At 43.0% G+C, this 13578-nt stretch overlaps 1 protein-coding gene across 4 annotated transcripts in view; it reads left to right on the plus strand.

Moving 5' to 3' along the window:
• The first annotated feature begins 2673 nt into the window (after window positions 1-2673).
• Window positions 2674-13578, plus strand: part of PCSK5 (proprotein convertase subtilisin/kexin type 5) — a 459846-nt gene continuing 448941 nt past the window's right edge. The window contains exon 1 of one of the 4 annotated variants that reach the window (XM_056523317.1): window positions 2674-3236. In XM_056523317.1, coding sequence (XP_056379292.1) covers window positions 3075-3236 — 162 coding nt within the window. In that variant the 5' untranslated portion in view covers window positions 2674-3074. The remainder of the gene's footprint in view (window positions 3237-13578) is intronic. The other 3 variants (XM_056523326.1, XM_056523339.1, XM_056523335.1) reach the window with 3 other exon arrangements.

Raw genomic sequence — 13578 nt, forward strand, 5'->3', positions numbered from 1 at the left:
TATATATACAGTGATGTCCACACATCAAGTATATAGAGGCTATGTATATATATCGTGAAGTCCACACATCCAGTATATAAAGGCTGTGTGTATATATATATATACAGTGAGGTACACACATCGGGGGACATGTATCAAAGATTTTACCCCTGTTTTGTGTGTATTTTTTTGCGCAAAATTTTGCGCAAGCCCTTTTTTTGCGCAATTTTTTTGCGCACATTTTGGTAGAGCATGTCGTCCAGATGTGGCTGAATCAGGGTACCTTGGAGTGACATCTATAGTACACATGGATTTATTAACTGCGTACTTTTTTTTTACACCAAAAATTTTGCAGCAAGAGCTGTTTTTTTTGCGCAAATATAAGCCATCTTGGACTTAACGTAGCAAGATGCTCTAAATCATCGATTCTATTTTCCATAGAGTGGATTTAGGAGATTACTATATTTACCCGCAATTTATGAAGCTCATTGCGCTTGATTGATAAATTTAGCGCTTCTGCACATAATTTAGAATTCGGGAAAAGGGGTAAAATGCTTCTACTATACACAAATAATGATACATGTCCCCCATCCAGTATATAGAGGCTGTGTATATATTTACAGTGAGGTCCACACATCCAGTATATAGAGGCTTTGTATATATACCGTGAGGTCCACACATGCAGTATATAAAGGCTGTGTATATACAGTGAGGTCCACACATGCAGTATATAGAGGCTGTGTATATACAGTGAGGTCCACACATGCAGTATATAGAGGCTGTGTATATACAGTGAGGTCCACACATGCAGTATATATAGGCTGTGTATATACAGTGAGGTCCAGACATGCAGTATATAGAGGCTGTGTATATACACTGAGGTCCACACATGCAGTATATATAGGCTGTGTATATACAGTGAGGTCCAGACATGCAGTATATAGAGGCTGTGTATATACACTGAGGTCCACACATGCAGTATATATAGGCTGTGTATATACAGTGAGGTCCACACATGCAGTATATAGAGGCTGTGTATATACAGTGAGGTCCACACATGCAGTATATAGAGGCTGTGTATATACAGTGAGGTCCACACATGCAGTATATAGAGGCTGTGTATATACAGTGAGGTCCACACATGCAGTATATAGAGGCTGCGTATATACAGTGAGGTCCACACATGCAGTATATAGAGGCTGTGTATATACAGTGAGGTCCACACATGCAGTATATAGAGGCTGTGTATATACAGTGAGGTCCACACATGCAGTATATAGAGGCTGTGTATATACAGTGAGGTCCACACATGCAGTATATAGAGGCTGTGTATATACAGTGAGGTCCACACGTGCAGTATATAGAGGCTGTGTATATACAGTGAGGTCCACACATGCAGTATATGGAGGATGTATATATACAGTGAGGTCCACACATGCAGTATATAGAGGCTGTGTATATACAGTGAGGTCCACACATGCAGTATATGGAGGATGTATATATACAGTGAGGTCCCCACATCCAGTATATAGAGGCTGTGTATATATACAGTGAGGTCCACACATGCAGTATATAGAGGCTGTGTATATACAGTGAGGTCCACACATGCAGTATATAGAGGCTGTGTATATACAGTGAGGTCCACACATGCAGTATATAGAGGCTGTGTATATATACAGTGAGGTCCACACATGCAGTATATAGAGGCTGTGTATACACAGTGAGGTCCACACATGCAGTATATAGAGGCTGCGTATATACAGTGAGGTCCACACGTGCAGTATATAGAGGCTGTGTATATACAGTGAGGTCCACACATGCAGTATATAGAGGCTGTGTAAATATACAGTGAGATCCACACATGCAGTATATAGAGGCTGTGTATATATACAGTGAGGTCCACACATGCAGTATATATAGGCTGTGTATATACAGTGAGGTCCACACATGCAGTATATAGAGGCTGTGTATATACAGTGAGGTCCACACATGCAGTATATAGAGGCTGTGTATATACAGTGAGGTCCACACATGCAGTATATATAGGCTGTGTATATACAGTGAGGTCCACACATGCAGTATATAGAGGCTGCGTATATACAGTGAGGTCCACACGTGCAGTATATAGAGGCTGTGTATATACAGTGAGGTCCACACATGCAGTATATAGAGGCTGTGTAAATATACAGTGAGATCCACACATGCAGTATATAGAGGCTGTGTATATATACAGTGAGGTCCACACATGCAGTATATATAGGCTGTGTATATACAGTGAGGTCCACACATGCAGTATATAGAGGCTGTGTATATACAGTGAGGTCCACACATGCAGTATATAGAGGCTGTGTATATACAGTGAGGTCCACACATGCAGTATATATAGGCTGTGTATATACAGTGAGGTCCACACATGCAGTATATAGAGGCTGTGTATATACAGTGAGGTCCACACATGCAGTATATAGAGGCTGTGTATATACAGTGAGGTCCACACATGCAGTATATAGAGGCTGTGTATAGCTCTGTGAGCTGAGGGCATGTGTGCTCCTAGTCCTGGGAGGTCACCACCCACACAGTGCCCTCCTGTACCTCACAGCTAGGTGAGGGCATCTCCGTGCACTGGGAGTGAGTGGCAGGGGGTGGGCAGGACAGTAGAGGAGGAGGAGGGACAACGAGCCTGCAGCCTCCGCCTCTCCCTTCCATCTGGGTCCTGTTGGTTTCGGACGGGAGGAGAGCAGAAGGGGGGCAGTCATTTATGCAGTGAGGGCGAGGGAGAGAAGTGCTGTGGCCACTCACACTCCACATTCACAGCTAGGTACCAGGGGCAAGGCTGGTATAGTGGAGCCCAGGAGAGGAGCTAACAAGGAGAAGACCATCCAGATCAGCACTTGGCAGCAGGAGCCCAGAGCCAAAGTGCAGGGTGATCCCAAAGTGAGGAGACAAGCAGGGGGCACTGCAAGTGCCGGGAACTTTTCTCTCCTGACTGCTGCGGATCCCGGGAGCGTACAGTGCTGGAGGGCGCCATCACCTGTAGAAGTGTCACTCCTCTCTGAGGAGCAGGGGACCTCGTCCTAGGGACAGCAGGGCATATCATGGCTTGGAAACCTCTGCTAGTCCTGACTGTGCTGCTGGGGATTCTTGTGCCCACATGCCGGGCTCATATATACACCAACCACTGGGCTGTGAGGATAAAAGGGGGAGCCCAGGAAGCCGACAGGATAGCTAGCAAGTATGGATACCTCAACATGGGAAAGGTAATGTCACCGCTTGTCTCTTTACTAGCTGCATGTCCACAACTTTTCTAGCTCCGTGTGTGACTGACTTTCCTCACAGTGCGGGGGATCTGGGATGCCATACACTTCATGACCCTCAGAAGACCCCCCTAGATGACTGTGCCCGCAGTGCCTACCTGGGCACTCTACAGGTTAGAAGACCCCCCTAGATGACTGTGCCCGCAGTACCCACCTGGGCACTCTACAGGTTAGAAGACCCCCCTAGATGACTGTGCCCGCAGTGCCCACCTGGGCACTCTACAGGTTAGAAGACCCCCCTAGATGACTGTGCCCGCAGTGCCTACCTGGGCACTCTACAGGTTAGAAGACCCCCCTAGATGACTGTGCCCGCAGTGCCCACCTGGGCACTCTACAGGTTAGAAGACCCCCCTAGATGACTGTGCCCGCAGTACCCACCTGGGCACTCTACAGGTTAGAAGACCCCCTAGATGACTGTGCCCGCAGTGCCTACCTGGGCACTCTACAGGTTAGAAGACCCCCCTAGATGACTGTGCCCGCAGTACCCACCTGGGCACTCTACAGGTTAGAAGACCCCCCTAGATGACTGTGCCCGCAGTGCCTACCTGGGCACTCTACAGGTTAGAAGACCCCCTAGATGACTGTGCCTGCAGTACCCACCTGGGCACTCTACAGGTTAGAAGACCCCCTAGATGACTGTGCCTGCAGTACCCACCTGGGCACTCTACAGGTTAGAAGACCCCCCTAGATGACTGTGCCTGCAGTACCCACCTGGGCACTCTACAGGTTAGAAGACCCCCTAGATGACTGTGCCCGCAGTACCCACCTGGGCACTCTACAGGTTAGAAGACCCCCCTAGATGACTGTGCCCGCAGTGCCCACTTGGGCACTCTACAGGTTAGAAGACCCCCCTAGATGACTGTGCACGCAGTGCCTACCTGGGCACTCTACAGGTTAGAAGACCCCCCTAGATGACTGTGCCCGCAGTGCCCACCTGGGCACTCTACAGGTTAGAAGACCCCCTAGATGACTGTGCCCACAGTACCCACCTGGGCACTCTACAGGTTAGAAGACCCCCTAGATGACTGTGCCCGCAGTACCCACCTGTGCACTCTACAGGTTAGAAGCCCCCCCTAGATGACTGTGCCTGCAGTACCCACCTGGGCACTCTACAGGTTAGAAGACCCCCCTAGATGACTGTGCCCACAGTACCCACCTGGGCACTCTACAGGTCAGAAGACCCCCCTAGATGACTGTGCCTGCAGTGCCCACTTGGGCACTCTACAGGTTAGAAGACCCCCCTAGATGACTGTGCCCGCAGTGCCAACCTGGGCACTCTACGGGTTAGTGATGAAGTCTGCTGGGGCACTGCCATAGAGCGGAGAACACGGTCCATGTACAACTTCATGTCCTAGCATTACCTTCAAACATGGAAGTATTACTGTGGTGCCAAAGGCATGGGCACATAAGCAGCATAGTAGTCAAGGATCCATGCCCTGTATACCATAATATTGTCAAGAGCTATCCTGTTCCCTGAGGACTATGCTGATGGGGTAGCACAGGGCATGTAGGGAGATGCAGCTACCTGGCAGCCTGTAATGTCTCTGCTATGTGTGTCTTGGGTCTTTGCCGAACTTAGTTTATAAGTTTGTGTGTAAGGAAGTGGAGATGCTGGTTCATTACATTGGGGGGGGGGGGGGGGGTTTATCAAAGCTGTCTATGTCCCGCATCAATATAGACCAAACTACAGAGGGTCAGGCCGGTCTATTGTGCACCTAATTTATCAAAAGGCGCATGGCTCTTGATAAATTCTGCGCATGGACTTCGGGATCTATGCTTTAGACTGTATTTAAACCTGCTCCAGCATGGTCTGATATTTCAGCGTATTCTCGGCCAATGCGACTTTTCGCCAAAAAGTCGATATTGATAAATTCAGCACCAAATTTAGATGGGAAAAACCAGTCTAAATCCTTTTCTAAATCTCCCCCTATGTGTGTAAAGACGCTGAGGACTGTTACGTTACCTGTCTCCGGTCTGGAGTTAAAAACATGTGCTGGCATAGCCTCAGACAGCTAAATCCTTATGGTATATCAGATCTGGTCATAAACACCTTATAGCAGTGTTTCCCAACCAGGGTGCCTCCAGGTGTTGCGAAACTATAACTCCCAGCATGCCTGGACAGCCAAAGGCTGTCCAGGCATGCTGGGAGTTGTAGTTTCGCAACATCTGGAGGCACCCTGGTTGGGAAACACTGCCTTAGGCTGCATTCACATCTCGTTTTTGCAATACGGTTCCCGTATCAGGTTTTATGTAAAAAAAATGTATGTCTCAAAACCGAACCGTGTACAACCATATAGACCTCTGTACGGTTTTAAACCGTATACAGTATGAAAACGGATGTCCGGTTGCATACGGTTTAATACGTTTTTTGAAAGAAAAAAAAATGGGTACGGTTTTATGTTTGTCCTTAATTAAATAAAGTTCTTCTTGTTCTATTTGTGGGGAGAACTTTTACATGTGCAAACTGCAAAACCGTATTGTGCGAACCGGATTGAACTGTACGCACATACGGTTCAGTACGGTTCCCATAGACCACCATTTAAAAAAAAAACTAAACGTATACGGGTTGTATCCGGTTTTTTACCCGGACATAAAACCGTAGTAGACTACGGTTTTATGTACTGGAAAAAAACGGATAAAACGTACACAACCGGATCCGGCTGGCATATGGTTTTCTATGAAATGTCTATACATACGGTTTGCAATACGGTTTTATGCGGTTTTTTTCACTGAAACCGGATACAGGAACCGTATTGCAAAAACCAGACGTGAATGCAGCCTTATAAAGTGATCCCCCGACCTACGATGGCCCCGACATATGATCATTTCAACATACGATGGCTTCTCAGAGGCCATCACATGTTGAAGGCAGCATCAACATACGATGCTTTTGTATGTTGGGGCCATCGCATAAACGGCTATCCGGCAGCGCAGACTTCTTCAGCTGCCACCAGATAGCCGTTTACGGTGCACCGTATGGTCCAGTGGGTGTCACTCACCTGTACCGGCGCTCCGGATCGTCCTCTTCGGGATCCCCTGCATCGCCGGCGCTCTCCTGGGAGTTGTAGTTTTGCAACATCTGGAGGTCCACAGGTTGAAGACCACTGGTATAGGAGGTTATACAGTACTCACCTGTCCCCACCACTCACCGCTGCCCTGGATGTCGCCCTCCATCGCTGTGTCTCTTCATCATCGTCATCGCGCATGCCATCCCGTCATCCAATAGGAGCGGCGTGCGCAGCAACGTGATGGCGGCGATGAAGAGACGCAGCAGAGACGGTCCGGGGACGCGGCGACAGCGATGGAGGGCAACATCCAGGGCAGCGGGGACAGGTGAGTACTGTATAACCTCCTATACCAGTGGTCTTCAACCTGTGGACCTCCAGATGTTGGCTGTCCGGGCATGCTGGGAGTTGTAGTTTTGCAACATCTGGAGGTCCGCAGGTTGGAGACCACTGTCCTATACTTAACATTGCACGGATCCCTCAACATACGATGGTTTCAACTAACGATGGTTCATTTGGAACGATTTACCATCGTATGTTAAGGGACCACTGTAGAGTACTGTAAAGTACTCATGGCAGGAGGACCAGGCTACAGTTTCGAAGCCAGAGGGCACTGACTGGTGAGCAGATGCTGCGGTGACAGTTCCCTGATGCTTCGTGGATCCAGAACTAGAAAACCCAGGACAGGATTGCACATGAAGTCCTTGCACCCTTACAGCACAGCCCTGAAAGGCAAGCTTCTTTTCATTGTGGAGCGCAGCATACTACTGAGAAATGTGCAGGATTGTGTCTAGGACATGACAGATTCCCTAGGTGGACATTCTCTGGGAAGTTTGCTTAGCTTCAGAGCAGGCAATGAGAGAACTCAATGTGGACTTTGATACTTGAGTGATAAAAGCTAACCTTGTCAGCCTTGTTCTTCAAGGGGGAGGGTGGGAGTAGAGGGGAAAACAAGTTAGTAAGAGGGGAAGCTGAAACATTCTTCGGGTGCATTCACACCACGTTTTTGCAATACAGTTCCCGTATACATTTTCTATGTGAAAACCGTACGGAACCGTATTGAAAACCGTATGCATTGACTCTCCATTGAAAACCGTATGCCAAAAGATGCATCAGGTTGTGTCCGTTTTGCATCCTGTACAGTTTTGTCAGTTTTTTTTTCCGTAGCCAAAACTGTAGTCTACGGCTGGGTTCACATCACGTTTTTGCCATACTGTTTTCAATCAGTTTTTCTAAAGAAAACCGTATGGCAAAAAAACACCGATGGAACAGTATGGGAAAAAGTAAACCGTATACTGTTTTTAAAAGTGCACACAGTTCCGTCCGTTTTTATAAAAAATAAATAAAAAGCAAACAAAAAACATAAGTTTTTGAAAATGTTGTCCATTTTTAATGGGAGGGGTGTTGGGTGGGGACTTTAGGATGCAAATGCGCATGTGCAAAGTTAAAACCCTATACGGTTTCCCGTATGGAACCGTATATATGTGCGTTTTCCATTGACGTCCATGTTAAAAAAAAAGTATGCAGTTGCAGTACGTTTTTTAAACCGGAGACAAAATCGTGGTCAACTTTACAGCAACCGTATACGTTTTTTTTTAACATGGACGTCAATGGGAAACACACATGTATACGGTTCCATACGGGAAACCGTATATGGTTTTAACTTTGCACTTGCATCCTAAAGTCCCCACCCAACACCCCTCCCGTTAAACATGGACAAAATTTTCAAAAACGTATGTTTTAAAAAATGAAATAAAAACGGACGGAACTGTATGCACTTTTAAAAACAGTATACAGTTAAAAAATGCATACGGTTTACTTTTTCCCCATACTGTTCCATCAGTTTTTTTGCCATACGGTTTTCTTTAGAAAAACTGATTGAAAACAGTATGGCAAAAACGTACTGTGAACCCAGCCGTACCATGGTTTTTGGTGCGGGTGAAAAACTGTATTAAACCATATACATTTTTTTTTAACATGGGAGTCAATGGGAACCGTACAGAACTGTATGTGCATACGTTTCCATCCAGTTTGCACCATACGGTTTTTGACTTTGCACAGTTTTTTTTTCTTGGAATTTCAATCAAACAAGTGAAACTTTATTCAAAATGGAGTGAAAAGTTAAAAACATATACGTTTTATTCTTAAAAAATGGATGCAACCGGACAAACTGTATATGGTTTTTAACTGGAAATTTGTACACACATTTTGATACAGTTTAGTCAGGGTTTGAGGAATCCGTTTTTCTCCAAAAACCTGATACAGGAACTGTACAGCAAATACATGGTGTGAATGCACCCGAACTGGAGAAGAAAGGATAAACACATACAAATACAATGTTTCTTTTTATTCCATTGTTTTGTAAACAAAATGAGTTCTCCTGAAGATGCCAATACCTGTGTGAAGTTGGCACCCCATGTTCACAAAAGATGAATATAAATACACCATTTGTTGGTGCTGGTTTGTGTCACAAAAATCAACCTTCGTGCCGCTTTGGTTTCCGAAATATTGCACGCTAGATTTGCTGGAAAAAACTAAACAAAACCCTATTCATGTGTGCGGAGTTTGTGCCGCACATCACTGTAACTGATGCATGAATAAAAGGAAAAAGGAGAGAAAAATAATTGAAAAACACTTTTGGTTTCCGAGATTTTGCGCGCTCGATATGCTGAAACCCCGCCCACTTCCAACCCCATGTTGTTAAATTTTAAAAACAAATACACCATTCGTTTGTGCTGCATCTGTGCTGGTGTGTGACACAAAAATTTATATTTGTGCCGCTTAGGTTCACACTGATTTTTTTTCCCTGTAAGGGTATGTTCACACTACGGATATGTAGCTGAATATCCGCTCGCAGAATTCACCGAGCAGAGATTCAGCCTGGCAGCCGGTGGCGATTGTAGGACCGTGCAGCACTGCGCCATCACCATTAATGGCTATGCAGTGCTCACGGACTTCCGCGCAAAGAATGAACATGTTCTTTCTTTGTACAGAACAATTCAGCGGCAGAATTGTCCACCGCTGATATTCCGCAGTGTGAACGGGTCTCACAGAAGACACATTCACACTGATGCTAAAGTTCACTGTGCGGAATTTCACTTCTGTGAGCGGAATTCCGTGGAAATTCCGCAGTGTGAAAATACCCTAATGCTTTTTTCATTAGTGATGGTTAACATGGAATACTGCAACTAAATATGGCTAAACAATGCTTGCTAGGTATAATGGCCTTCTCTTTAAGTTATAGGGTAGCTGCACTGTTTACCTGTCCCTCTGAAATCTCATTACAGGCGTGTTCACACTGCAGAATATCCAATTACAGTCTATGCAGAATTCTGCTGAACAGATGGACGTTTATTTTTTGCAATTCTGTAGTGTGCACGGTGCCATGGAATCCCATTGACAACAATAGGACTCTGCTAAACTGGAATTTCTGAGTGGTATTCACAAGCGCAATTCAGCCCAGAAATTCTTTAGTGTGAACACATCTTAATGTCTGTCCACACTCCTCCACCGGATGTAACTTTCTATTTATTCATCTTGCAGTTACATCACATAAGTTGTGGTTTGGGCTTCTGTACATCCATCAATTACTGCGACCAACGGCACTAGTGCTTGGCTGTAGAGGTTATAAATCCAAGAGTAACATGACCTTGTCCCCAGTGATGGTGCAAACTCTAATGTGCGGTCCCCTCCAGGGTCAGTGGTCTGGTGTCAAGATTCTGAAAAAGGTGGAAGCCGTAGCTCAGCAGAGTGTCAACTAATGCTGCTCAGCCAATAACCTCCAGTCTGCGGAATGAAATGTACACAGAATGGGCATTAGCCACCCCAGAATGCTGGTCCCTATGACATGGAGGTGGAGTTACATCTGATGTAGCAGAGATGCACTTAGAGACATTACCCCCTCTGCCAGGTATAACCTCTTCCCATCACTGACCGGTCACGGTGTATGAAGTTATAACCCTGTGTATGTCATAATAAACCATATATTGCTACATTAATCCCTTAATGCTAAATTATCTTCTCTGATGACTACTACATTTTTGGTTCAATGTTAATCCTTGCAAATTTAGCGCGCAATATCTCGGAAACCAAAGCGGCACAAATGCTCATTTTTGCAGCTAAACGCAGCACAAACGAATGGTGTATTTGCTTTTAAAATGTAAGAACATGGGGTGGAAAGTAGGCGGTGTTTCAGCACATCGAGCGCGCAATATCTCGGAATCCAAAGCGGCACAAACGTAAATTTTTGCGTCACAAACCAGCACAAACGAATGGTGTATTTATATTCATCTTTTGTGAACATGGGGTGCCAACTTCACACGGGTGATGCCAATGAGTCTCTCTCTGGCTTTTACTAAAGATCAATAATATGGAATAGGTTTAATGCCAGTTATTGGAGACTTTCCCTGATATCATCCTAACATTTCAGTCCAATTGGTGTAATAAGTCCAGTCCCCCACATTCTGTAGTAAAACTTTAAAGGGGTACTCTGGTGGAACACTTTTTTTTTTTTTATAAACTGGTGCCAGAAAGTTAAACAGATTTGTAAATTACTTCTATTAAAAACTCTTAATCCTTCCAGTACTTATTAGCTGCTGAATACTGCAGAGGAAATTATTTTCTTTTTGGAACACAGTGCTCTCTGCTGACATCATGACCACAGTGCTCTCTGCTGACATCTCTGTCCATTTTTAGAACTGTCTTGAGTAGGAGAAAATCCCCATAGCAAACATATGCTGCTCTGGACAGTTCCTAAAATGGACAGAGATGTCAGGAGAGAGCACTGTGGTCATGATGTCAGCAGAGAGCACTGAGTTCCAAAAAGAAAATAATTTCCTCTGCAGTATTCAGCAGCTAATAAGTACTGGAAGGATTAAGATTTTTTAATAGAAGTAATTTACAAATCTGTTTAACTTTCTGGCACCAGTTAAAGGAGTACCCCTTTAAGTGAATTTTGTCTTTGGAAAAAACAAATTCCTAAAAACTTTCAAGAACCAAGTATTAGAATTTGTAAACGTAAGGTTTTGATACTTTGAAATAAGTGCAGAAGACAGTTGATTTTAAGGGCATGCATAGACATCAGCTCTGTAATATTCCTGTGGTCTGAATCAGAATCCCATCACACAGAAGTAATCCAGAAATTGTGCAAGGAATTTCATTACAGCCTGTTCAATAGTAAGCTAAGGCCGATGTAATAAAAACATGGCGGATCCCAATGTGACTTTAATGGGATCTTTTTTACCTGTATAGTATAGCATGGCAGGCTGCATTATTCTGTCCTCCAAATAAAAAATGGGAGCAAAATAAGAGGGGCCAAATTCCCACTGAAATAATTTGGTCTAGGCTTGCGGTATAAGTGATGAAACAGATGGTAGTGTGAACAGAGCTTTAGCTTACAGTACTGGTTTGTGCACATTTTAGTTTATGTTATAAGGCTTTAGATACTACAATATTATAGCCATTACAGGCTATATTATTGTATGTCCAGGTAACCTGAACTACTATTATTATATACAGTGATACAGAGGTCAGTTTTAATGTGTGCTGGGATGTCCAGGTCACTATTATCATATGTATTGATGTCTAGGATACTATCATTGTATGCAATAATATTCAGGGTACTACTATCATTGTATGTAGTGATATCCAAGGTAGTGTGATTGTTTGCAGTGATATCCAAGGTAGTGTGATTGTTTGCAGTGATATCCAAGGTAGTATGATTGTTTGCAGTGATATCCAAGGTAGTGTGATTGTTTGTAGTGATATCCAAGGTAGTATGATTGTTTGCAGTGATATCCAAGGTAGTGTGATTGTTTGCAGTGATATCCAAGGTAGTGTGATTGTTTGCAGTGATATCCAAGGTAGTGTGATTGTTTGCAGTGATATCCAAGGTAGTATGATTGTTTGCAGTGATATCCAAGGTAGTGTGATTGTTTGCAGTGATATCCAAGGTAGTATGATTGTTTGCAGTGATATCCAAGGTAGTGTGATTGTTTGCAGTGATATCCAGGTCACTATTATTGTATGCATTGATGTCCAAGTTACTATTATTGTATGAGTGATATTCAGGGTACTACTGTATTATGGTATTCAGTGCTATCCAGGGTACTTTTATTGAATGCAGTGAAGTCCATGGTGCTATTATTGTACACATTGATATCTATGCTACTATAATTTTATGCAGTGATATCCAGGATACTGTGATTGTGGACAGCTATTCCTAGCCTAATATACAATTTGCAGTAAGATCCAGGTGACTATTACTGTATGCAGTGAAAGGCAAGTTACTCCTTTATACAGTGATGTCTAGGCTACTATGATTGTATACAGTATTATTGCATGCAGTAATATCCAGGTTATCATTATTATATACAGTGATGTCTAGGTTACTGTGATGGTATATAGTGATGTATACTGTTATAGTATGCAGTGGTTTCCATGATACTATGATTATATGCAGTGATATTTATGTTACTATGATTATATGCAGTGTTATTAGGTTACTATGATTATATGCAGTGATATTAGGTTACTATGATTATATGCAATGATATTAGGTTACTATGATTATATGCAGTGATATTAGGTTACTATGATTATATGCAGTGATATTTAGGTTACTATGATTATATGCAGTGATATTTATGTAATTATGATTATATGCAGTGATATTGGTTACTATGATTATATGCAGTGATATTTATGTTACTATGATTATATGCAGTGATATTAGTTTATTATGATTATATGCAGTGATATTTATGTTACTATGATTATATGCAGTGATATTAGTTTACTATGATTATATGCAGTGATATTAGGTTACTATGATTATATGCAGTGATATTAGGTTACTATGATTATATGCAGTGATATTTATGTAATTATGATTATATGCAGTGATATTGGTTACTATGATTATATGCAGTGATATTTATGTTACTATGATTATATGCAGTGATATTAGTTTACTATGATTATATGCAGTGATATTTGGTTACTATGATTATAAGCAGTGATATTTATGTAATTATGATTATATGCAGTGATATTAGGTTACTATGATTATATGCAGTGATATTAGGTTACTATGATTATATGCAGTGATATTTATGTTATTATGATTATTTGCATTGATATTTATGTTATTATGATTATATGCAGTGATATTAGGTTACTATGATTATATGCAGTGATATTTATGTTATTATGATTATAAGCAGTGATATTTATGTAATTATGATTATTTGCAGTGATATTTATGTTATTATGATTATATG

Source organism: Hyla sarda, chromosome 1, assembly GCF_029499605.1.
Source record: "Hyla sarda isolate aHylSar1 chromosome 1, aHylSar1.hap1, whole genome shotgun sequence".
Lineage (NCBI taxonomy): Eukaryota > Metazoa > Chordata > Amphibia > Anura > Hylidae > Hyla > Hyla sarda.